The sequence below is a fragment of the Artemia franciscana genome, chromosome 15, assembly GCF_032884065.1.
Source record: "Artemia franciscana chromosome 15, ASM3288406v1, whole genome shotgun sequence".
NCBI classification, from domain to species: Eukaryota; Metazoa; Arthropoda; class Branchiopoda; order Anostraca; family Artemiidae; genus Artemia; species Artemia franciscana.
Window position 1 is genome coordinate 11,917,311 of NC_088877.1, and position 25,349 is coordinate 11,942,659.

The 25,349-nt window shown below is 37.4% G+C and overlaps 1 protein-coding gene across 5 annotated transcripts in view; it reads left to right on the forward strand.

The window, feature by feature from the left end:
* Positions 1-25,349, forward strand: part of LOC136036051 (phosphatidylinositol 4-kinase beta-like) — a 206,082-nt gene that overhangs the window by 61,813 nt on the left and 118,920 nt on the right. For all 5 annotated transcript variants that reach the window (XR_010619617.1, XR_010619618.1, XR_010619616.1 and 2 more), the window contains 2 exons: positions 11,278-11,576; positions 21,699-21,826. Coding sequence is in view for 1 of the 5 variants with exons in the window: in XM_065718007.1 (XP_065574079.1) it covers positions 11,278-11,576; positions 21,699-21,826 (427 nt within the window). In the remaining 4 variants the exon portion in view is untranslated. The remainder of the gene's footprint in view (positions 1-11,277; positions 11,577-21,698; positions 21,827-25,349) is intronic.

Here is a 25,349-nt window from a genome sequence, read left to right on the forward strand (position 1 = left end):
ACATTTGGGGAGTTCAAACCCCCTAACCCTCCCCCAAGATGCGGCCTTGATTGGTGCACAAGTTCTAGTGAAAGGGCTTCTTGTTGCCTTGGAGAGTAGCTGTGTTTGGGGAATGGAATTTTCAGGTATGAATCGAGGGCCTAAAACATAGTCCAGGAAGATGTTATAAGGCTACTATCTGTACATTTTCCGTATTTCTAAAGCCAAGAATGTTGTATAAGTGCCGTCTATTTGACAAAAAAAGAACGTTTTAGGCCTACATTAATTTTGTATTTTCAATCTCTTGGTTCCATTGGCTCTAGCTTTTAAAAACATAATTTGTATTATTTCAGCAGCATTTTAATACTGCTGAATTTCGAGACGCGAGGCTCAAAACACTTTCCTTACGCTCAAGGGCGTATCTAGAATGTTTTTTTTTTTTTTGGGGGGGGAGAGAGGAGTTAAAAAAAGAAACTCGCCTCTCCTATTCTATCTCCTATATGTATACGGTCTTGCTTATGCCTCTTATACCAATACCTAAACAACTGGCTTTGCCTGCTTCAAACACTTTTTGAAATCTTTGCTGGTGGCGTTGAAGGAGATTCACCAACAAATATGTAGTTTAAGTTTGGTTAGGAGTTTCTCTTATCTCCTCTGTATGAGTAATTGAATTCATGTTATTGAATTTGAGGTGTTTTGTGGAAGTCGAAACACGTTGTGCATTCCTCAGTTGAATTGGATGTAGCGCCATATCTGTCCATAGGTAGGGGGAGGTCAATCTGAGTCTCTAAATGGAAATGCTATGATAGGTTAAAGTTTATAATGTGTAGACTCGTGTAGTCTATCTTTCAAAAATTTTCCGTCCACTAAATGTGAGGTTTCATTTTCAAAGGAATGAAGTGAGGTATAACAGCATAAGCATCCGAGGGAAGATAGTAATTGCCCTCTTTTGAAATTATGGCTATTGAATATTTGGCATAATATATTCGTACTTATAGTTTGATATTAATTTTTAATTTAATTTTACCTTTTTTGTCGCATTCTCACCGTGTTTTTTCTAGTTTATTATTATTCAGGAAGAAAGCAATGGCAATATTCGTCAAATGACCATAACTGTAGGTATGTTGTTAAGTACCTGGTGGGAGTGTCCGTTTTAGCGCCCTTCCTCTATTTATAATCATAAGTGAGTCAACATTTATAAAGCATGTCTATGGATAATGTGATCTGGAAACAAATTTACCCCTTGTCCCCCTATTCACGCCACTGTTTAGATCCTTTCGCTTTTTTTAACATCATAGGGAAGTTTTGAACTGCAGATTCCTTATTTCCCATAAAACTACCTAATTTGGTTGGAATTCCATAGTTTCACTATGCTCCTAAAAGAAAAAAAAATATCGCTCATTCTTAGGAGGCTTTTGTTGAAACATTTTTTGTTCATTTTGACAAGTTGAATCATATACTAAATATGCGCCTAATTAAAAATGTATCTGAACAGTTATGATTAGTTTATTTGTTTATCAGTTGTTACGTCACAGAAAGGCACTTAATGAATTTTCTTTTTATTTGAGCCGCAGCGTTATGAAATAAGAAGTTCAAAATTTCAGTAAAAGTATGCACCAAGGGTCGTCATGTTTTGCGCTTATTAGTGCAATTCGATGGGGTGCCAGCTTTCAGAAATCACATGTACCAGGTAGTATGTGCCAAGCATTGTAGGGCTTGCCAGGCGTGGTGTAACTGTGCGCTACCCGTGCCAGGTGGCTGAAAGTCCAGTGCAAATTGTCGGCTGTCAATTCTTGAGACGGTGTGTTAGCATGGCATTTTCCCCACCTTGGCATGTTTTCCAACCAACCATGACATTTTTCTGTGTGGTCGCTCAGACCCGGGGGGTTCTCCTTCTCCCTGAGTATCGATATGCAGGTATAGGATATACCCACCTTCCCAGCATTGACTGTCACCATACCAAAAAATAAAAAAATAATTACTGGTATTCCTTTGAAAGAAAACCTGAAATAGAAATGACGGGGGATAATTCCATTCAATTACTAACTGGCGATTGTAAGAAAATGCATTAGAATGTAGAAATATCTAGTTACTTGGGCCCAAGGGATTTTATCCTAAGTTCAAGGCTCTTACAGAGGGGGGGGGAGAGGATACCGTAAGTCTTTTCTACCAAAATATGTAATTTAGGCTATACCTTTCTAGTATTTAATGAAAAAAAGACTGTAAAATAACAGTTTTGTTGTTGAATCTCTACCCTCCCCCCAAAAAGAAACACATTGGCCCCTCCCGAATCTAGATACTTCTTTTTAAAATCAAAATCCAACTTCTCCATGGAGAAATCAGCTGATCCGCCATTATGTATTTGGACTATGAGCACCTGTACCTTCAAGGTTGATTATTTATTTTTAATGTGTCTGACTTCACCGTGAAATTGCTATCAGAAAGCGATAATGTATGCAAATATTTAAGCCTATAGTCTAATCTAAATCGGCAAGCGAATGAAGTAAACATATGGACACGTTTTCAAAATCCCACCCCAAAAGGAAGTTTATTCATGGTTGAGGGAGCACCCTAAGGGTGAGACAGTGAATCACTGCTTTATTTATCTCTCAGTCTGTGAACACCCAAATCAAGGGAACAAATACTGTCTGCCGTTGGTGTACACGCGCCTTAGCATTTTCTCAGTTTTGTTCGTACTTTTGTATCCCATGTGCTCACGATGCTACCTGACATACAACCCCTAAGACAGATGAAAGCTACGACGAATTTGTAGTAGCTTACTAGTACTAGTTGCTGTACTTGTATGATATATCCCCTACCGCTCAAATTGTTCATGCATTGACGCAGTGTAAACCGGTTTCTTTTGCTAGTTTCTTTCAACTTAGCGTGAAAAAAGAAAGAAAAGTGACAGAATGGATTGGAACTAAATAATTTGGGCTATATATTCGCACATTAAGGGGGTGAGGGTGGAAGTAAAGTATTTGGACAATTTGAAGTCAGGAAACAATTCTTACCTCATAATATCAGAATAATTGTAGCTAACGCATTTTGCATGCAGACCTGCTTTAGTTTACCCCCACCCCTCTTATGTGCAAATATATAGCCCGGTGTATTTTATTAGGATTAACCTAACTTCACTTTATGAGCGGTAGGGGCTATATCATACAAGTACCCAGGTTGCAGTACATTCCCTTTGCTTAAGCGAAACTCGTGTTTCTTCAAGCTCAGTTTTTGGCCGTCCAACCGAATCTTACACAGCATATAGCCTATGCCACACTTTTCTTTGTTTCGTATTAAGTAACCTTATGCGGCTCTGAAAACAATTTTTTTTAACTGAAAGTAAGGAGCGACATTAAAACCTGAAACGAACAAAAATTATTCCGTATATGAAAGGGGCAGTTCCCTCCTCAATACCCCGCTCTTTACGCTAAAGTTTTTTACTGTTTTAAAAAGTAGGGTTGAGAGAAAGAGTCAAACTTTATCATAAAGAGCGGGGCGTTGAGAAGGGAACAGCCCCTTTCATACACGGAGTAATTTTTGTTCGTTGTAAGTTTTAATGTCGCTCCTTACTTTCAGTTAAAAAAAAATGTTTTTTTTTTAATTTCATTTGCATTGGATCTACCTTACGACTGAGTAATTTCTAACTGCTATTGGCCAAAGTGTAAATTTTGCACTTAATGCATTTTGATTTCATATGGCGGTATGACATGTGGAAAGAAAAGTTATGAAGAAGTAACATATATTTTCGTCGATTTCACCTGTAATGAAACTTTTTTGTTCCCAGCTTTCAAGAGCATGATTAAAATATGTCTTCACTTATCCGTGCAAATAAGAAAAAGAAGCCTATCTTTTCCCTGTAAGTGAACTCCACAAGACTGGTCCGAAGAACCCCCCATTCCTTCCATCTTAGGAAAAATCATTTGACCAACCCTGAGGATCAGATTTGCGAGCGCATGTACCTAAAAAGAGTTGGAACGTTGCGATGTTAGGTATATAATACATTCAGCGGGGAAAGGAGCTTTGGAATTGTTCCATGAGGGAGGGTTCCAACCTTTTTTTGTACCTTCAGCGGAGAAGGGAGCTTTGGGATTATTCTATGGGGGAGGGTTCCAACCAAATTTTTAGCAATGCCCCGCCTAGGCATTTCTAGAATCTGATGCCCCCTTCGTGATATTTAAATTTTATTACTCAAAATTCTACACGTATTCACCCCCGAAGGAAGTTTAAAAGGCCATTAACTTGGCATCTTTCGTACTTCGTCCTCTAGGCATATTTTATGCTCATGAAAAATACTGCCAGGATACAACGTCTCTTATACAATGTTTAACGTCATTGCAATATTGTCATGTATTTTTTTTGCTCTTTAAATATATATGAATATGAAGTCATTGATAAGAAAAACGTTTTCAAATTTAGGCTCTAAAGTATAGTCAGCCAAAGGGTTCCCGTCCTGCCCATCATTCATCAAAATGTTGCCATGCCCCACCGGTGGGCCCTGCACCCCACGTTGGGAATCATGAGTCTAGAGTTTCAAAAAAGTACAATTTTTTGTCTCAATACCAGGATTTTTTATTGACTATTACATAAAAAAATCCTTGGATGAATCATCTCTTTTTGTACAGGTTTGTTTTTTGACATTAAGCATAATTTAGATTTATATGCTTATTTATATAAACATCAGATTTGGTACTTTTGTCTTATAGCCACCACACTCAAGATCATGTATCGCGAACATGAAACGATAAGCGGTTTCATGGTCTTTATACCAGACAATATTAGCTTCGGCTCGATGGAAAACCACGTTGTAGCTATATTTTAATTAAATATTTAGTTGGTATTTTGGTTAGGTTAGTTTACGTTACGGTATTTAATGGTGGTCGGCGTTTACCCCCAACCCTCCCTTGGAGTTTAACCCCCCGAAAAATATCCCCATGAGGAAAACACCTCCCTCTCGGAAAAATACCCCCCCTCCGGATTGTACCCCTCATGAAAAATACCCGCCACCACGAGGAAAATAAGACTTTCCAAACTTGAGAATTTTATTTGGGTTTTGTTTTTTATTTTTTGTAGAGGGAAGAAATTTGGGTACTTGTGTATTATACGCCACTCACCAAAGTTTACGCTGTGTAAAACTCGAGAACAAAGCGGTTTCTTCGTTAGTTTCTTTCAGCTTAGGGCAAGACAAGACAAAGAAGAGTGACAGAATAGATGGGAAATATATAATTTGAGCTATATATTTGCACATATTGGGAGGGGGGTAAAGTATTTGAACAGGTTGAAGTCAGGAAACAATTCTTACTTCATAATATGCAGAATAACTGTACATAACACATCTTACTTGCAGACCCGCTATACTTCCCCCCCCCCCTAATGTGCAAGCATATAGCCCATATTTGTTTCTGAAGTGCCGAAGAAACTGGTTTGTTCTCGAGTTTTACATATCGCAAACTTGAATGGGTGGCATATAGTACACAAGTACCAGAATTTTTCATGGAGAGAGAGAGCCGGATTTCCCGGTATTATTTAACCGATCATAAATAAAATGAAATAAGTCATTTCAACTGAAAGTAAAGAGAAACATCAAAACTTAAAATGAACAGAAATTATAATGTATATGAAACGAGTTTCCCCTTCCACAAGACCTTGCTCTTTACGCTAAAGTTTTGACTTTTTGTCCTAATTCTTTATGAACGATTCCTTAAACACAGCGGCCGTTTAATTGGAACAATAAGCTTACTTATTTATAATACTTATAGATAGTATTTGTAAATGGGAAACATACGGAACAAGTTTTTTTTTTTTAAGTAAAGAGCCTCATTGAACGAAAGTTGAGCAGAAATAAAGTCAAATCTTCAAAGTAAAAACTATAGAGTCTAATAGAAAAAGACATGAAATATTTTTTTCTATGAAAAAGACTATGTCAATAAAAACTATGTCAAAAAAATTCCTCAAAACAAGTTTGTCCAATAATATTAAAGAGCCTCATTAAGCCAAAAATTCAAATAAATTCAAATAAAACTACCTCAAATCAACATCAATAAATGAATTAAACCAAAAACGAACAGAAATTACAATAAATAATCGATTAAATCTCAATACGGGCATAAATTAACATGAAAGTTCTATAAAAAAAACTTTAGCGTAAAGAGTGAGGTCTTGAGAAGGATGCAACCCCTTTCATATACAAAATAGTTTCTGTTCGTTTTTAGTTTTAATGTTGCTCCTTACTTTCAGTTGAAAGAAAATTGTTTCTTTTAATTTAATTTCTGATCGTTTTTAAATAATACCGGGGAATCCGGCTCTCTCCTTGAAAAATTCCGGTTTGTCTTCTCTCTCACTAAGCTGAAAGAAACTAACGAAAAAACCGGTTTGTTCTCTAGTTTTACCCAGCGTAAACTTGAGTGAACACAAGTACCAAAATTCATTCCCCCAACGAAAAAAACTCAAATAAAATTCTCAAATTTCGAAACCCTTATTTTCAACGGGGGGGATTTTCCGCGGGAAGTAAACGCCTAGAACCGTATTTAATATAATACGGTTGGGCGGTCCCCCTTCCATAATTCTTTGTTGTATTTTTCATAACTTCGTAAATAAAGTATTATATTTTCATCATATTTTGTTTTATTTCATTAGCATTAACTGAACTTCACTTCTCGACAGAACTTGAGTGTGGTGGCTATAAGACACAAGTACCTCAGATTTTTGTAAAAAACATCTATATACTTCTAAACATATGTATAATGAATATATATATAATAAATAATAAATATATACTATATATCATCTACGTTTCTACTATTATCTACATTTCTGTTAGATATCATTTACATACTACATATTAGTCTACATGTTAGATGTTTATTATATTTAGATGTTTGGATGTATAATTAATGTCGACGTTTATTCTTTTTTTTTTGTTTTCCATCAGTTCACTAGTACTTTCCTTTTAAGTATGCATTCTTTAACTTCGCACAAGCCCGCCGAAACCCCCAAGGCAAGGTACCTATGCCAAATTTTTTAAAGCAATTTTCGCCTCCGTTTAGGAAATATGGAAAGAATCCAATACCTGTCCAAGTATTATCTAATAGCTTTTTGTCCTTTATTCAACTAAGCATTTTATCTTGTTGGTAAAAAGTATTTAAAGAAGAAACAAAAATAACAATGCTAATTAAGCGAAATGAGTGTGTTTCCATCCAGATTTCGCTAATTTTCACATAACAATAGTAAACAATAACGTAAACACTCTAACATAAACAATAGTAAGTTTAATAATCTGTTTTTTCACCTCAAATTTTATTAAAGTATAAAATAGCAAACTTCTATTTCGTGCCTAACGAAGGACAGTAATTAGAAAGGTGACCAGGACCATGTCCAGTATTTTTTTATTGGGGGGGGGGATATAAGAAGATGTTTGTTGTTGGAATACCGAAAAAATTCTATGAAGGGTTTTTTACCTGCACATTTAAGACCAATTTACGAGTTGAAGGAATAGTTTTTTCCGTATTTTCACGACCAGTTTACAAGTTGAAGAATTTTTTTCTGGGGGTGGGGGTTCATACCTGGTAACTTTTCCTAATCAAATAGTTAATTTAATAAATTGCCTATGGAATCGGAAAGAACTTAAAAAAAGAAACTTACAAGTAGTGACTAAGTTGCCTGATGTCATCAACACAAGCTTGTATCATATTGCATGTAAAAACATTTAAGGAGGGTAAGTATCCAGGGGACGGATGGGGCCTGGGGTGATTTTGAGCCTTGGCTAACTGGGAATGTTCAGATTTCAATAGTTTTCCCATTTTTCATACAACTTGCCTTTTTTTAGGGGGATGAACTCTTCTTAATGAGTTTCTGCATATATAGTTGCTTTAGCACGTTTCTTTTCTTTTTTTTCGTAGATCTTTTCCCTTCATTTTTCGTAAATGAAAAAGCAGAGTAGTCTAAGAAATTATTTATAACAAGAAGTTATTTAAAAACTAGCACTCTCAGCGATAGTGTATTTATTTATCTGTTCCTAAAGTTGAAGATTTGGGGTTTCAAGGATGGAAAATGTATTTTTATGGCACTTGGTATTAACCAAGTGACATATAGCAGTCGCCTATTCTGTCGGTCTGTCTGTCGGTCTGTCTTTCGGTCCCGGTTTTGCTACTTTAGGCACTTCCAGGTAAGCTAGGGCGATGAAATTTGGCAAGCGTATCAGGGACCGGACCAGATTAAATTAGAAATAGTCGTTTTCCCGATTTGACCATCTGGGGGGCGAGTGGGGGCCCAGTTAATTCGCAAAAAATAGAAAAAATGAAGTATTTTTAACTTATCAGCGGGTGATTGGATCTTAATGAAATTTGATGTTTGGAATGATATTGTGTCTCAGAGCTCATATTTTAAATCCCGACCGGATCTGATGACATTGGGGGGAGTTGGAGGGGGAAAACCTAAAGTCCCGGTTTTGCTACTTTAGGCACTTACAAGTAAGCTAGGACGATGAAATTTGGCAAGCGTATCAGGGACCGGACCAGATTAAATTAGAAATAGTCGTTTTCCCGATTTGACCATCTGGGGGGGGGGAGTAGGGGCCGGTTAATTCGAAAAAAATAGAAAAAATGAAGTATTTTTAACTTGTGAGCGGGTGATTGGATCTTAATGAAATTCGATGTTTGGAATGATATTGTGTCTCAGAGCTCTTATTTTAAATCCCGACTGGGTCTGATGACATTGGGGGGAGTTGGAGGGGGGAAACCTAAAATCTTGGATCTAAAATCTAAAAACCACTTAGAGTGGAGGGATCGGGATGAAACTTGATGGGAAAAATAAGCGCAAGTCCCAGATACATGATTGACATAATCGGAACTGATTTGCTCTCTTTGGGGTAGTTGGGGGGGGGAGTAATTCCTAAAAATTAGAAAAATGAGGTATTTTCAACTTACGAACGGGTGATCGGATCTCAATGAAATTTGATGTTTAGAAGGATATCCTGTCTTAGAGCTCTTATTTTAAATCCCGACCGGATCTGGTGATGGGGGCGGGGAGTTGGGAGGGGGAAACCTAAAACTTGGAAAACACTTAGAGTGGAGGGATCGGGATGAAACATGGTGGGAAAAATAAACACAAGTCCTAGATAGATGATTGACATAAACGGAACGGATCCGCTGTCTTTTGGGTAGTTGGGGGGGGGATTTCTGAAAAATAAAAAAAATGAGGCATTTTTAACTTACGAACGGGTGATCGGATCTCAATGAAATTTGATATTTAGAAGGGTATCGTGGCTCAGAGCTCTTATTTTAAACCCGACCGGATCTGGTGACATTGGGGGGGGGGGAGTTGGGAGGCAGAAACCTAAAAATTGGAAAACACTTAGAGTGGAGGGATCGGGATGAAACTTGGTGAAAAAAAAACACGAGTCCTAGATACATGATTGACATAACCAGAACGGATCCGCTCTCTTTGGGGTAGTTGGGGGGGGGGGGTTAATTCTGAAAAATTAGAAAAAATGAGGTATTTTTAACTTACGAACGGGTGATTGGATCTCCATGAAATTTGATTTTTAGAAGGATATCGTGTCTCAAAGCTCTTATTTTAAATCCTGACCGGATCTGGTGACATTGGAGGAAGTTTGGGGTGGGGAAACCTAAAATGATGGGAAACGCTTAGATTGGAGGGATTGGGATGAAACCTGGTTGGAAAAATAAGCAGAAGTCTTGCATACGTGATTTACATAATTGGAACGGATCCGCTCAATTGTGGGGGGGGGGGTAATTCTGAAAAATAAGAAAAATGACGTATTTTTAACTTACGAGGGAGTGATCGGATCTTCATGAAACTTATATTTAGAAGGACCTCGTAACTCCGATATCTTATTTAAAATCTCAACCGGATCAAGCGTGATTGGGGGGGGTGGCAGTTGGGGGGACCAGAAATCCTAGAAAATACTTAAAGCGGTGAGATCAGGATGAAACTGGATGGGAAGAATAGAAACCTGTCTAAGATACGTGACTGACATAACTGGACCGGATCTGCTCTCTTTGGTGGAATTGGGGGGGGGGGGTAATTTTGAAAATTGAGGTATTTGTAACTTACGAAAGGGTGACCAGATCTTAATGAAATTTGATATTTAGAAGGATCTTGTGCTTTAAAGTTCCAATTTCAAATTCCGACCAGATCCTGTGACATTCGGGGGAGTTGGAGGGGGGAACCGGAATTCTTGGAAAACATGAAAATTGGAGTATTTATATCTTACGAATAGATGATCGGATCGTAATGAAATTTGATTTTTAGAAGGAATCCATGTCTCAGAGCTCTTATTTCAAATCCCGGCCAGATCTTTTGACATTGTGGGGATTTGGAGGGGGAAATCTTGGAAAAACACTTGGAGTGTAGGAATCGGGATGAAGCTTGGTGGATAGAATAAACAAATGTCCTTGATACGTGATTGATAGAATCGTACTGGATTCGCTCTCTTTGGGGGAGTTGGGGGGAGGGGTTCAGTGATTTGGCGAGTTCGGTGCTTCTGGACGTGCTAGGGCGATGAAAATTGGTAGGCGTGTCAGGGAGCTGCACAATTTGACTTGATAAAGTCGTTTTCCCAGATTCGACCATCTGGGGGGGCAAAAGGGAGAGGAAAAATTTGAAAAAATTCTTACTTATGAGTGGGTGATCGGATCTTAATGAATTTTGATATTTAGAAGGACTTTGTGACTCAGAGCTATTATTTTAAATCTTGACCGGCATTAAGCCTCTTATTTTCCTTTTTAAATCAATCTATTGATTCATAGAATTTTGTTAGAGCTCATACCATATGATCTCTTGGCTCTTAGCTCTTCTCGCCTCGTCACAAGTGCCATATGAGCTCTTAGCTCTTGTTTTTGTGAGTAAATAGCTGAAAATGTGTACTTCGTTATCTTTTTAGATTATGCGGGGAAGAGGATTTTAAACCAGAACACCAACCCTCCTGGGCAGGAACGTACGCAGGATTTGTTTTCTTTTGGGGGGGAGGGGGATAATTGAAAGAGCACATTTTATTGAATAGTTTGAACAAGAAGCGCCCAAAAGCTTGTGAAAATTTGAGATTTCTGGAGGGCCAGGCACAGAGCCCCTCCTGACCCCCTGTGTTCGTCCGTGCTGCTTGACCTGTCTTAGTCTTGATCTGTCGTGACTTCGTTAAAAAGTAGCCAGAGACATTATTATTGTGTTTGATTCTACTATGTAGGGAAAGACAGAAAAGGGGTGATTTTGTAGTTATTCTAAAAAAAGCTTAATTTTGTTTTCTTGGTATAAAAATGTTCAATAGATAACATTTCCTTATAGGTGCAGACAGTCAGTGGAATTCTCCCTGCAGTGTGCCTGGCTGCTGGATGCCTATTCCCCAGACTCAGTGATGCCAAGCAAAAAGAAGCCACGTGGGACTAAATTGATGAATATGATCCTCTCTGATGAGATTCGTCCAAAGGGATCCGTGCCCAAGGAAAAAGTGATCAAAGTGAATCCTATGTTTTTGAACCATACGGATGTGGACGAAAGTGGAATTCTAAAAAGGACTCATAAACGATCAACCTCAGATGTGACTGGTGCTCTCAAAAAGAGCCATAAAAGGAATGCATCTGTGGGTGAGTAACTTTCTTTTGGCTCGTTCTCCCGAAACGTGGTGATTTCCCTATAATTTACTGTACAATCAAATCTAAGGTACTTGTATGATATACCCCTACCTAATATTCTTCTAATATGTTTCTCTGACGCTCAGTCCTAATGAAATATACCAAAGTAAGATAAAAACATAATACTTTAGAAACAAATTTGGACTATATATTTTTAAATTAGCGGGAGGCGGGGGGTTAAGTATGGCGGGGGTGCATACCTGTTGTGTTGAATACAATTATTCTGCATATTATGTAGTAAGAATTGTTTTCTAATTTCACACCGTCCAAGTACTTTACTATCTCCCAATGTGCAAATGTATAGCCCAAATTATATGTTTCCCATCTATTCTGTCACTTCTCTTTGTCGTGTCTCCCGCTAAGCTGATAGAAACTAAAAAAAAAAAAAAAAAAAAAAAAAAAAAAAAAAAAAAAAAAAAAAAAAAAAAAAAAAAAACCTATAATACGTAAATGAATCGACAACCTGAGTGGTAGCGGGTTTATCATGCAAGTAACAAATCTAATTTGTCAATTTTTTTGGGGGGGGCTTTTCCAGGATGCCTCACCTCCCCCAAAGGCCTACTTGCATGCCTAAAAGGTATTTATCTACAGGTGACTGACTTTTTCTTCAAAGTTTCTTTCGGTCATATTCTGTCTGCGAATGTTTTGCTATTTTCAGGTATGAAAGGGTATTACATTTATTCAAAATAAAGCACCACAAACTAAAAAAGAGTCAAATTTAGCTTTTATTAAAAGCCTTGAAAACATGCGTGGGGAGCGTCTTGCTTTTTAGGTTACTTTTCAGTGATAAACTTAGCGTGCGTTCTCTGTTAGTTTTCAGGGAATAATGGGTTATAAATCCACATAAAATAGTGGAACACATATATATGAAATATTCAAAATGTAAGAATGTCCTTCAAAACAGCTATTAGGTGACGGCATATGAGTTATTGTTTGCTTTTAATGGGGCTCTTTGTAGACTTGCGATTAACTTTTAGTAGTTTTCAAAGGGAGTCTGAAGACCGCCTTTGTGACATTTTCGATTGTCTTTTGGTCGTAAAAAATTCTTTTTACTACCTGCAATTTCTAAATTTGATCACTATATAAATAACTCTTTATTGGATTGAGATAGGGACAGTTGCCCTCCCTCCTAAAGCTGGTCAACAAGAACCCTTGAAAAATGGAGGGAAATTGTCCTACAAATGTAGACTACTATTTTTTTATTTTGGCGTCACCTTAGTGGTGGATCCTGAGTCCCCAATTTTTTTTGTAGCGTCTTCACTCCTTGTTTTTTTTCTGTTTTTCACTTTTTTTTGTCAATTTTCGATGCCCTTGTAGCATTCCCCCCCCCCTAAGATTTTGCTTAACGGCGACCTTGTCACATTGCTCCCCAGGATTTCACTCTTGATCCGGCCCTGTGTTACTTCGATACAACCCTCAATAATTGGACGTGTGAGCACATATATACGTGTCCACATCTTTACAAGGGTACGAAAAGTAGTAGATAGTCGAACTTGCACTCGAGTTCAGCCCTTAGGTGAGTTCAAGATTTTTTTTTCTGAGGAGAGGAAAGTCAAAATTGGAAAGAAACATTTTTAGTTCACCATTTTCCAGTTTTTCCAAGGGCTTCTTTATAGATCAACCTAAAGGCACCTCCTCCCCTTTGTTTGGATTGGACTCTCTCTCCAAGTGAGCTGGCATATGGAGATATACGTGTAATTAGAGCAGTGCGCATACATACAACTGTATATACCGCATATATAAGTATATACAACCTTAGCGGGCAATTCACTTTAATATCTGAAATTAACACATCGAAAATTTAGGTTGGAAACCTGTAGTTCAGTCAATGCCTTCTTAGCCTTTTTCAAAGTTCCCTTAAAAAAAAAAAGAAAAAAAAAGGAAGATGGTGTAAAAATTCATAAACAAATTTTATTTTTATTTCTTCACACAGTGGCGGGCTCAGAGGGGCGGTGGGATCCCCGGGCACCCAATATATTTTTTGGCGCCCTGATTCTTTTTTTTTACTTATTGGCTCCCTTGTCACATTCCCCCCTCAAGTTTTCGCTTTAGATCCACCCCTGTCCATCACATACAAGCAAGTTTTAGTTTTAATTATAAAAGCTAATGTATAAACATTATGTATTCGAGCAAATCTTTTACTACACTTCATCAAAATACAAAACCTGAGACAATCTACATTATTATTTCTAAAAATACAGCATATACACACTAAGCGGTACGTTACTTCATGTTAAAAAATACTACCCATTATTTCAGGGTGAAAAAGACTTGATTCCATGTCTAGCACGGAGTGAATGACCCATGTCTGTCACTCAAGGTACTTGTCCCATGAATTTTTTGGTCAATCAGAATGACTAGCTTAGATGCCTGCTTTAGATTTTAGTCATCTTTAACTGCTACCTGCTCGTCTACTTAAGCGCAGCTTTCCCCTAGAAATCATAAACCTGACTCGAAGAAACGAAAGCTTGGCACGACGAATTCAGATAGTCCTCTCTTACTCCCGTAGGTAGGGGATCATCGGTATTACAAAAGCTGTTGCAACACCTGATGTTCCCCTAGCAGTGCAAATCTGGTTTATTTTGACATCGAAACTTTAGTAATTATACCCAGTTACTGTGCCTGGTAAAGAGGGTAGAATAGACTCATCCACCTAGGATTATGGCGAAGGACTCCCGAAGGAAAATTAGCGACTTTTGGGCTAAGCACATACTTCTGAGTTTTAGTTCCCTCTTGTGACAGTCATTTAATACCTCTGCTAAGACGATGTCTCTCTGCACTTATGCTTGCAAAAAAGTCGAGCAGTTTTTTCAACTGGTATGAAAAAAACTATTCTAATCAGTAGAAAATCAAATAGCAATAGTAACCGAAGTACAACGTAGTAAGATATTCTGCTTATAATATTAACGCAGTCATTAAGCAAGATTGAGCTGCAACTTCGCTTTTAAGTTTTCCTCGTTTTCAGGGGCGAGTCCCGGAAGTAGTTTCGGGGGAAAGCGCTCCCCTCAGAGGTCTAAACATTGAACTAATTACTGGGCCTAAGGGGCGGAAAATACTGACGGGGAGCCAAATTTTATCGACGCTTCACCCCTAAACATTAATTCTGTATCTGCCCCTGCTCGTTTTATAGATGTTTCAGAATTGAAATAGTTATGATTGGAATAGTTATGATGCGACAAAATATTGATAAATTAGAAATTTCCTAAATTTGGATAAGTTGTGTGTAACATAGCTACGAGGATAATAGTTTCAGGGTGTAATTAGACTTCGAGCTTGAGGTTTGTTATAACCTTTAGATGGATTTTTTGTCCAACAAAATTTATTTGATTTTTAAAGATTCTCGAATTATATTTTGAAAGCTAATTTTTATGAGTTCCCATTGTGGTTTTGACACATTTTTATTTCATGACTTGAAACCATTTTTCTTAATATTTTTGCTTTGGCATCAGTTCTGAAAGTTCTTAATAATGCCCATTTGTGAAAACAAAAAATAAATCTGAGTTGATTAGGTAGTTTGATAGTAGAAAGTTCTTCCGTGGCATGTCGGTAATCAATCAGTAAACTTATATTGTCGTGATTGATAAACTACTCATGGGAAGTTATCCAAATGAAAATCATAAATAGCGACTCTTCTAAGCCATCTGGTGGTGAAAAGAGAAAAAAATCCCCCCCCCCTTCCAAGACTTAGTATCTGTATTTTCAAAATTTTGAGAAAGTTTCCACTTTCAGCTGGACGTAGATACAAGGCAGTAGGTTAAAAGTTATTGTAAATACGAAACTTCTGACTGCGCCATTGGACTTGTCGTGTTAACATTAAGGGAGGAGGCCCACAAATAAATCAAAATTAATTTTTTCTAATGACACGGTATTAAGTTTTGGTAGAAGTCAACCTATTTTGTAATTTTAAGGGCTTTGTAGTTGGGTAGACCGTAGTATATTGTACCCATAGAAAGTGTCTTTTGTTGACCGTATGATGACTTGTGGTGCGCCCTATTATGACCAACTACTTCATCTCGAAAGTGATAGTAAGAAGACCAAACAAAGGTAAAGACAAATGAAAAAAAAAGTAAAATATAAATACAATTTAATTTACATAGAGTAAGGCATTTTGAAAGTTGCCGAAAACTTAGTGGTTAGTCTCTTGTGTTTTATAGTTTCTCTTAGCTAAAATTTTCCTATACTTTCGGCCAGATATTGGTTCAAAGTAGAGGGAAGGTCATTTAAGAAATTTTTGTTAATTCTTGTGATTGATCATACATTGTGAAATAAATCCCGTCAGGGAAAAACTGATACCAACTATGATGTTTGATTATTAAGTATAAAAAGTCATGGGATATAAAAGTTAATAGCATATTCTAAAAAATTCCCAAGTTTAAAAAGATATGGGATCATTGTACACAAAAAGCTACGTTTTTTATATTGATTTATCTTTTCTTTTTTTTTATTGTCAGTTATAACTTTCCTTTATCGAGCCTTTTCAGGCAGGTGAGCGATAATTTATTCTGGGACCTCCATTTTTGAGGGGGAGGGGAGGGCAAATTTGTTAAATTAGGTGATTTTTATGCAAAATACGGGGGGAGCTTTAACGATCACTGTCCTCCACAAGAATAATCCTGTGACACTCCAACCCTGGGCCATATCCACGACTTTGTTCGAGGGGAATGGTTACAAAAGAATTCTGGGGGAGAGTGTACAAAAAGAGATTAGCGATTATCAAGATTTTTGTGGGGGAGTCGGACAAAAATTTCGAAAGGGGACAAAACCAGGTAAAACCCCTCTCCCTGGATACGGCCATGCCCCAAGCCCTAAGGGTTAACCTTTTTTGCATCTACAATTATTGAAACTTCATTTATCGATGTTTTAATCTGGAAAACTGGAATTGCATTGAAGTCGGGTGAAGGGTCCCTGGGGGTCTATAATAGAAACAGGGGCACTCTCGTCCGGGGCCATAAATACAGGTGGAGGAGGAAGAAGGCCCCTCAAATGTACACTCAACAGGGCCCATCGGCGTGTCCACACGTCCCATGAGTTACAAACCTTCTTCCATTAATGGGTTAAATTGCATGGTGGTGCAGAACACCATCATGGGAGGACAACTGCGGCAGGGCGTAAGATCCGGATCTATGGACAAGGGCCCTTGCAAAGGGCTGGCTCTACCCTTTCGAGGTAATTGCAAGACTGGGGACCCTGCGGTCAATTCTATTCCCACTTGAGGAGTGGTGCCCCTCGAGGAAATTATAGCATAGTAAACGACATAGCATTCGCACGGGATTCTGATTGATGAATAATTCTTGTGGGCTTTGTCTGTTTTGACGGGTGTTTTCGGACTGAAAAACCTCTTCCTAGCTAATTTATCTGCAATGGGTTGCCTGCCCGTAGTAGCATCTTGTAGTAATGAATATATAATGAGTTGGAGGTAATAGGTTAGGGACTGTCTATGCAGGATCTCGACTCTTGTTGATCGAAGAGCATCGCCAAGTGCTGAAAACCATGCTGTGACCAAGATGAGCCCAGGATTGCTCAAAGCCTCTATTCATGCTGGATGTCCCAGGGACTAATTGCTGTCCGGTTCTAAGCCGGCTTAAGTGCTTCGGTGTAGACTTGAGAAGATATGTCGATCCCCGTCCTACACTGGTATCTGGGATCATTGTTTTCCTGAGGCCAAAATAATTTCAGTGATTTAAAGAACACGAAAATTAGAACTTGGAATGTTACGACGTTAAAAATGACTATCAAATCGACATTTTAAGTGAATAATTTAGACGATTCGAACTGGACTTATCAGGAGTTTCAGAAACTCGTATCCCAGGGGTAGGAAGCATGAGATTAGGTGATATAGAATTTGTTTACTCAGGCAGGAAGGCTGGGGTACATAGACAGGGAGTAGGGCTTTTGGTGAATAAGGAAGGTGATAAGTCTTGTTTAGGCTGAGAACGTATTAATAATATAATTCTGATTGCTCTTAATATGACTAGAAAGATCAGGGTATCAGTAATAGTATTATATGCAGAGGCGTCATTTGGGCCAAATCTTGGGGTGGGCATGGGGCATTTGACAGAACTTGAGACTTTTATTATGAATCTAACCTACTTTCAAAGTTTACAATGATTAATAGCAAATAGCGTAATTACCCCAAGGGTCGTCAGGTAATTACGCTCTTTGGCTAATAGGCGTGCAGTTAGTTCAAATCATTTGAACAGAATGGATTATGTTGGACATAATGGATAATTATGGCTGGAAAAGGGCCTTTGTGGTGGAAGCTTGGGCCCCGTGGAAAATCTGGGGTGGGCATTTGCCCACCCCTGACCCCCCCCCCAAATGGCGCCTCTGATTATATGCCTCTGTTGAACCGACCGACTGAGATACTAGTGACTCCGATTAATTTTACTTACAGTTACAGGAGCAAATAGACAGGATCCCAGGTAGAAATATAGTGTTTCTACTAAGAGATTTTAACGCATTTGTCGGTAGAAATAGGGATAGATGATATCCTAGCCTAGGTAAATTTGGTGAAGGAACAGAAAACAGTATTGCTACAGACTTTTGGAATTTTGTAGGTATAACAGTCTAGTTATAACCAATACGGTGTTTGGTCATAAAATGGCCCGTAACTTGACATGGTATTTACAGGATGGTAAGACAGCAAACCTTATTGATTATGTTATTGTAAACTGAAAACTGGCAGGATCAATACAAGATACTATAGTATATAGGTGAGCTGTTATTGACGTTAAAAGTAAAGATCACCATCCAGTAGTATCTAGGGTTAATTTAAAGCTAAAATTTCGGAAGGGTAACTACCTCCCGGGAACTTATAATGTTGGTAGACTTCAGGATGAGAATTTGAGAGAAACTTTCGAGGAAGAGTTGAATACTAGACTTGAGAGTTTAAAATTTGACAATGTGGAAGAATAATAATTTTAGAAAAACAATTTGTGGAGTTTCTGATGGTGTCTTAGGGAAGAAAGTAAGAGTGCAGCTAGGAATATTAGTGAAAAAGCTCTTAATTTAATTGAGAGGAGAAGGGGTTTGTACAACAGTTATCTGAGTGATAGATCATATGAAAAAAAAGGAATGTAAAGAAAGTGGAGAACTCGTTAAAATATGAACTAAGGAGGTGTGAAGTGGAGGCCATGCACTCGAGAGCAAACCGGTTTTATCTTTCTGTATTAAGAGACAATTAGCTTACGTTCAGTGGAAAAAAAGCGTCAGAAGACAGAATAAATCTGACTTAATTTGGGATACACATTTGTACATTACGGGGTGGGTCTGGTGGTAAAGTATTCGGACAGCTTGAAGTTAGAAAAAAATTCTACTTCATAATATGCAGAATAATTTTAGCTTACAAATTCTGCATACAGAGCCGCTATACTTTATCCCGACTTCCCCCTCCCTAGTGTGCAAATATATAGCCCAAATTTGTATCTAATGTATTATATTTTCACCATATTTTGGTATATTTCATTAGAATTAACCTAACTTCACTTCTCGATTGTGTACCATTATGTACGCAAGTACCCACTTTTTTGTATATCTGCATATTTAGAAGATTGTTATGAATGTTAGAACTTATTTTTTATCCTGAAGGGAACGGGGTTATGATTATGAACAAGTTGTTGACGCTTTCAAGTCATCAAAGGGCTAAGACCCTGATGTTAAGAGCTAATTGACATCTTATTCCCAAAAATACCAATTTTTCCTTCCTTTTTCAGGCTTAACCACGGTAGAGAGATATATATATATATATATATATATATATATATATATATATATATATATATATATATATATATATATATATATATCAAATATATATATATATCAAATATATATATATATATATATATATATATATATATATATATATATATATATATATATATATATATATATATATATATATATATAGTAACGACAAAGGCTATGTTCTCTATTAAAAAAATGTGTCGCAGATCTAAAACCACACAAGATTCATACACCGCCTTTGCGCACGCGCAATTCCGATGTACACATCACAATAAGCCTTTGAAAAACCTCTCTCTACTGTGATCAGGGCTTCCACTTTTCGGTTTCAATTTTCCCTATTTTTATATCAATTTTTCCTAAAATTCCTTGTCTTTAGATCTGATTTCTCCCTATTTTCCTCCCTAGAAAAAAAGATATTTTGCCTCAGATTTCCATACTATCTACACGAAAAACGTAACGTAAAATCAAAGTGTTATTTTTTACTTTAGATAATGATATACATAAAATCTTTTACACTATTGAGAACACAAAAGAAATTTCAAGTAAGTGTCATCTCCAGCACTTCATCGCACGTAGTGTTTGCTTTTGTCTTGAAAGCAGCAACAGCTTTCGGTATGCTGACAGTTGATGAAGTTAAATCTTCGTTTTTCAACCAGAAATTAACTCGAATAAGTGAGATTAGTGTGACATTCTCGGCATTATTTCGGATGTCTGTGTTGATTAATTTCAGGAGACTATGCAAACGCTCAGCTGGTACATTACTAAAGGGTAACAAAAGCATCAGTGATGTGCCCTTCCGCAATTCTGGGTACTTGATTTCACCTCTGCAAGTCTTCAGACTAAGTATCTTCATCCAGTAGCACTCAACTGACAGTTCATCAACTTGGGCACCTCCCAAATGAAGCTTAATGATATCGGTCATAGCCAGAGATTTCCATTCTACGTCCATTTTTGGACGCAACACTTTTCTGTTAGAACGGGATATCTCGCAAATAGTGGCCTTAGAGATTTTGGCTTCAAATTTCTTGCATTCCTACGTTCAACCAATGCCAAAATGTCATAAATTTTGTCTTTAAACCTGAAACGGTCTTGAATATGCTTAATTAGGACTATATAATAGTTTCGACAAGACCGGTAAAAAAAATTAATATTATAACTTGGCTCTTGAGCATCTACGAGTTCTTGCATTGAATCGGTTGCAGCTATTCCCCCATATGTCTGGTTTAAAGGCAGGTACTCACTTGAAAGGTGAGGATTCAGTTCGGTAAACAAACCAACACTGCGAATATAGTCTAGTTCCATGAAGTTAGACGCAACATCATTCACAAGTTTTCCGACACTTGCCTTTAGGGAATAAAGACGTGGAAGCTCAGATTGAAAACTGTGTTGGATTCATTAGAGAGGCGAAGAGAGTAGTCCATAAATTTAAAGTATGGCTTTGTCAACTTGCTTTGTAATGTTGACAAGATAAGGTCATTGGTTGTAGTTATGTCGTCAAACGTGGTTTCTATGAAATAATGAGTAAGAGCAACCCGGTGCTCAATAAGCCTTTTTATGCAGGCATGAAGGGACAACCTACGGGTCTGTCCTGGTGCAAGAATTGGGAGTGCTTTGCATTCAAAGAATTTCTGAAATTTGACGTACTTATTTCGCCTGGAAGTACTCCTCGAAAAGTGGGCCTAGATATTTCGCGCCAAGTCTTCTAGTGCCTTGGGAAGTGACAAGCATGCATAGGATGAATATAAATGAATAAGATGGAACGAGCATTTCACATTCAAAATATGAAGCACCTTTGATATGAAGCAAGATAATGAAGGCTTTCATTAGCTTTGAAGCAGGTCTATTGCCTCCAAACTTGACATTAGTAGTATCTGCACAAAATCCAACAATATTTTGCCAGGGAATCAAGTTTTTTTCAATGACTTATTTGATGTAGTTAGTCCGACCCTCAGCTGATCCATCACTACACTTAACCATATCCAATGCTTCAACATGACATTGTAAATCTTTCTTACCAAAAAATATTACAATGATGAATTTTTCAGTCTTTTGTTTGAAAAAAATCAAACTTTCACTGAAAATCCTTACTTTACCCTGAAAATCCTTACTTTACCCAAGAATTTCCTTTGTCCCTAAATTCAAAATAAGTGTCCCTAAAAGAAGTGATTTCTCCCTAAAATAGGGTAATCTCCCTAAAAGTGGAAGCCCCGACTGTGATAGCTCTCTACTAAAATACGCGCGGTAGCAAATGTGTGTCATGTTGGGAAAAAGAAGTCGCTATTGGTACATCCTTAAACTGTGAGCTAAAGATTCTGCTTGTATTTTCAGGGAGCACGAAAAGCTGTGTGGGTGACTTATCCACGGGGAAAGCATTTGACAACGGCTGTTCTTGCTCTGATTCATCTGTTGGCGTCCTCACTGAATTAGTGGGAAGAGAAATGTCATGTAAATGTGGTGTAAGTTTGTTTCCCATTCTTATATTCCAATTCCCATTTCCTAATAGTTTCCTAGCGAATCGTTAATTGGAAAGAGAAAAATAGTTCTATAATTCTCTTTATGTTATAGTCGATTTTTCGAATCTAAAATGTAATCAGTGAACTGGAGGATGGGTTATTGAATTTTTTATTTTGCAGGAGGAATTGTTATTTTGAATTTATTCTTAGATATTGCGCTCTGTTTTTAATTACACAGTTTTCTATCCCCCTCAATTGGTGCCCTTTCTGAGGTAAAAAGTAGGCTGTGACCAGTGCAAGGGACATTGCATTGTGGTCGTAAATTTTAATTTATATGGCTTTTCAAAAAGTGAAGAAGAATAATATTCAGGAGGAGCATGATCAGGGACTCATACAGGAGGAGAAGCTATCTAGCCTCTCCCCTAATTTCGAGATTTTTCCGACTCCTTTCACATTTTTTGTATATAATGCATCCTTTTTTGTAGCTTTTGAAAGTCCCCTCCCAATAAGTTTACGTATACATGCATCAATGTGATAAGCATATCAAAATTGTCAATGTTTTATTTTGGTTTTCCTGATTTATATATTTGTCTGCAAAGCGCTCATCAAATTACAATATTAGCTCCAAAGTTTGCCGCTTAATATTTACTTCCTGACTACTTTACTTACTTACTTTACTACTTTATTTAATTTAAATTTACTTACTTTACCACTTTCTGCCTAGAATCGTCTCTTAGAAAGCTTTTTCGGGGCTGCTGCCCAGTGAAAAAAACTAGATTTTTGAAAAAAAATCACTAATTCAGCACATAAATCAGTAAATCAACCAACCAATCACTAGAATTGTGATACTATTTATCAGAGTGGTGAATAGTTATTTTGCTTCTTTACAAGTTAAATACAGGCGTTTTGAGGTTGTTTCAGTGCATTTTAAGTTCGGATCTCTTCCTTTACTTGTTTAAACGGGTTTTTTTTCGTATTATACGTCAAAGGAACTCAAAAATGTGTTTTTTTTTGCTTTCTTTTTGTATTTTTGATGGTGTAGTAAGTCCAGTACTTATGAACACGGGAGGCTTGTATCATTGGAAGAAATTCAGAATTTGGAGTATTTTAATTGGCAATCGTCGAAATTAACGTGCAATTAATATTTAAAAAGATAAACAAATCTGATAAAAATACTGACTGAAAGTTTTCGGCAAAGTAAGCTCGAACCAAAGTAAGAGAATTAAAAAAAATATTAAACATTAAAAAAGCAAGTGTATCATGTTGGAAATTACTTCCTATTTTGATATATGTTCTGACAAAGTATGTCGATTCTTTGTTGGGTATATGAGGGGAAATAAAAAAAAAAATCATTCGAAAACCGACTTAAAAATATTTAATTTTTGGGTTCGCTAAGGATTATAATTGTTTTCAAAGTTTCATTAAGCCCATACTACTGTTGTACTGAAATATTATGATAAAAACTTGTATATCTTTCTTTGCACCTTCTGATTCCTTGGATTCAAGAATAATCTATCAAAAATAGCTATTGTAGTTACGACTAACACCGCAATACAACTAATTTACACTACTTTTTACAATATGTTATACATAATAAACACAAAAGAACAAATTAAACGTTTATCACACTAATAAAAAGCGGAACGAACGAACCACTGAATGGAATCGTTCCGCACTGCCCTGAAACAGTCAGTAAGTGCGAGTAGCCCAGACCCTTAAGTGGGATGTGGAGCTGGGATCAGAGTATTTTCCAAGGGTATTGGGTCCGAGTTTTAAAAGAATATTTTGGTGAAAACCGAACCGATCCTTTGGGCCTATCTTGGGTGTATCCCCCCTATTCCTCATGTTCAGAGGCGCTCTTCCACTTCTATCTTGGTCCTCTTGTTCGGAGGTATGGACAAGCAGGGCCGGATCGACTAGATATGGGGCCCGATTGGAAGTTTTTTGGCGGGGTCCTCTATATATTGAATTATAAGTAACGGCTACGCGAAAGGCTTTTATAAATTGTCATTGTCACTTGTCTTCTATCCCAGCCTGTTGTCTCAGTGAAGCAACATGTTGCTTCTCGCATTTTCATGTAAACTTTAGCATAATTGTTTGTGAGTCGCAATATTTCTTCCGAGAGATTCGTTGGATTACGAGAGATCCCATTATTTAAAAGATGTGTTCTTTAACAGCTTCATCGGGGTCTAAAAAGTACATTTGGCCATATGGACGTGGTTCAAAATCATCTTCAGGGGTCTGTAACAGTGGTTCAAAACAGTACAGTGGTTCTGTAACAGTGGTCCATTTGGACGTGGTTCAAAATCATCTTCAGGGGTCTGTAACAGTGGTTCAAAACAGTACAGTGGTTCTGTAACAGTGGTTCTGTAAACAGTGGTTCTGTAACAGTGGTCCATTTGGACGTGGTTCAAAATCATCTTCAGGGGTCTGTAACAGTGGTTCAAAACAGTACAGTGGTTCTGTAAACAGTGGTTCTGTAACAGTGGTCCATTTGGACGTGGTTCAAAATCATCTTCAGGGGTCTGTAACAGTTGTGCTGCCAAACTGCTTGTGTGATCAATTTGTCTCGCTACTTTGAAGCTGAAAACACTACTATTGATGATTCGATCATCGCTTACGTTGAATGAAGCTAAAGCAAAACATGAGTTCAATTTTTGTATTTGTTTGTGGAATTCTTTAGAAAGCAAGTGATGTGGTATTACAGGCCAAACCAATCTATTTAGAAATTGTGGAGATGGCAATGCAGTTCGACCAAGCAAGCAGCAACGTCCAAATAAATCACCTGTCTTGTCTAATTTTCCTAAGGGAAAATAGAAGACTTCACAGTGAATACATACAACTTTGGAGGGTGCCAATGACTTGTAATTAACACTTGCGTAGTTAACGCCATCTTTTAGGTTTTTACTGAGTTTTGCGCCACAGTTTGTTGGTGTCTAACATAATATTTTTTTCTTCTTCACTTTCATTTTCGACTCGTTCTGATTCTCACTGTCGCTTGTCTTCTAACAGCACAATTTTTGTTCTTCATTGCCATTTTTTGGTACTTTCTGATACTCGCTTTCACGTTTCTGCTAACCCTACAATTTATTGTTTTTCACTTCCATTTTTGACACGCTCTGCCTCTCGCTGTTGCTTTTGATTGTCACTAACGCTTATCTTCTTACTGCATATTTCTTTGTCCCCGTTGTCGTATATCTTCTAACCAAATATTCCTTTCTTCTTTGCTCTTTTCATTTTGATTCGTTCTGATCCTCGTTACCGCATGTCTTGTAACCTCATATTTTTTTTTATCTTCACTTTCGTTTTCGAGTCGTTGTAATTATCGCTGCCACTTATCTTTTAACCTCATATCCTTCTGTTCGGCATTTTCGCTTGTGGATCGTTGTAACTGTTGTTTCGCAAGCATTATAGCTACACATTTCTTTGTTCTTTATTTTCGTTTATATTTTCTTCAGACGTTTTTTCAATGTCCTTCGCCTTGGCTGCTCCGATATGTCTTGTCCCTTTTGATGGTCTAGGCTGT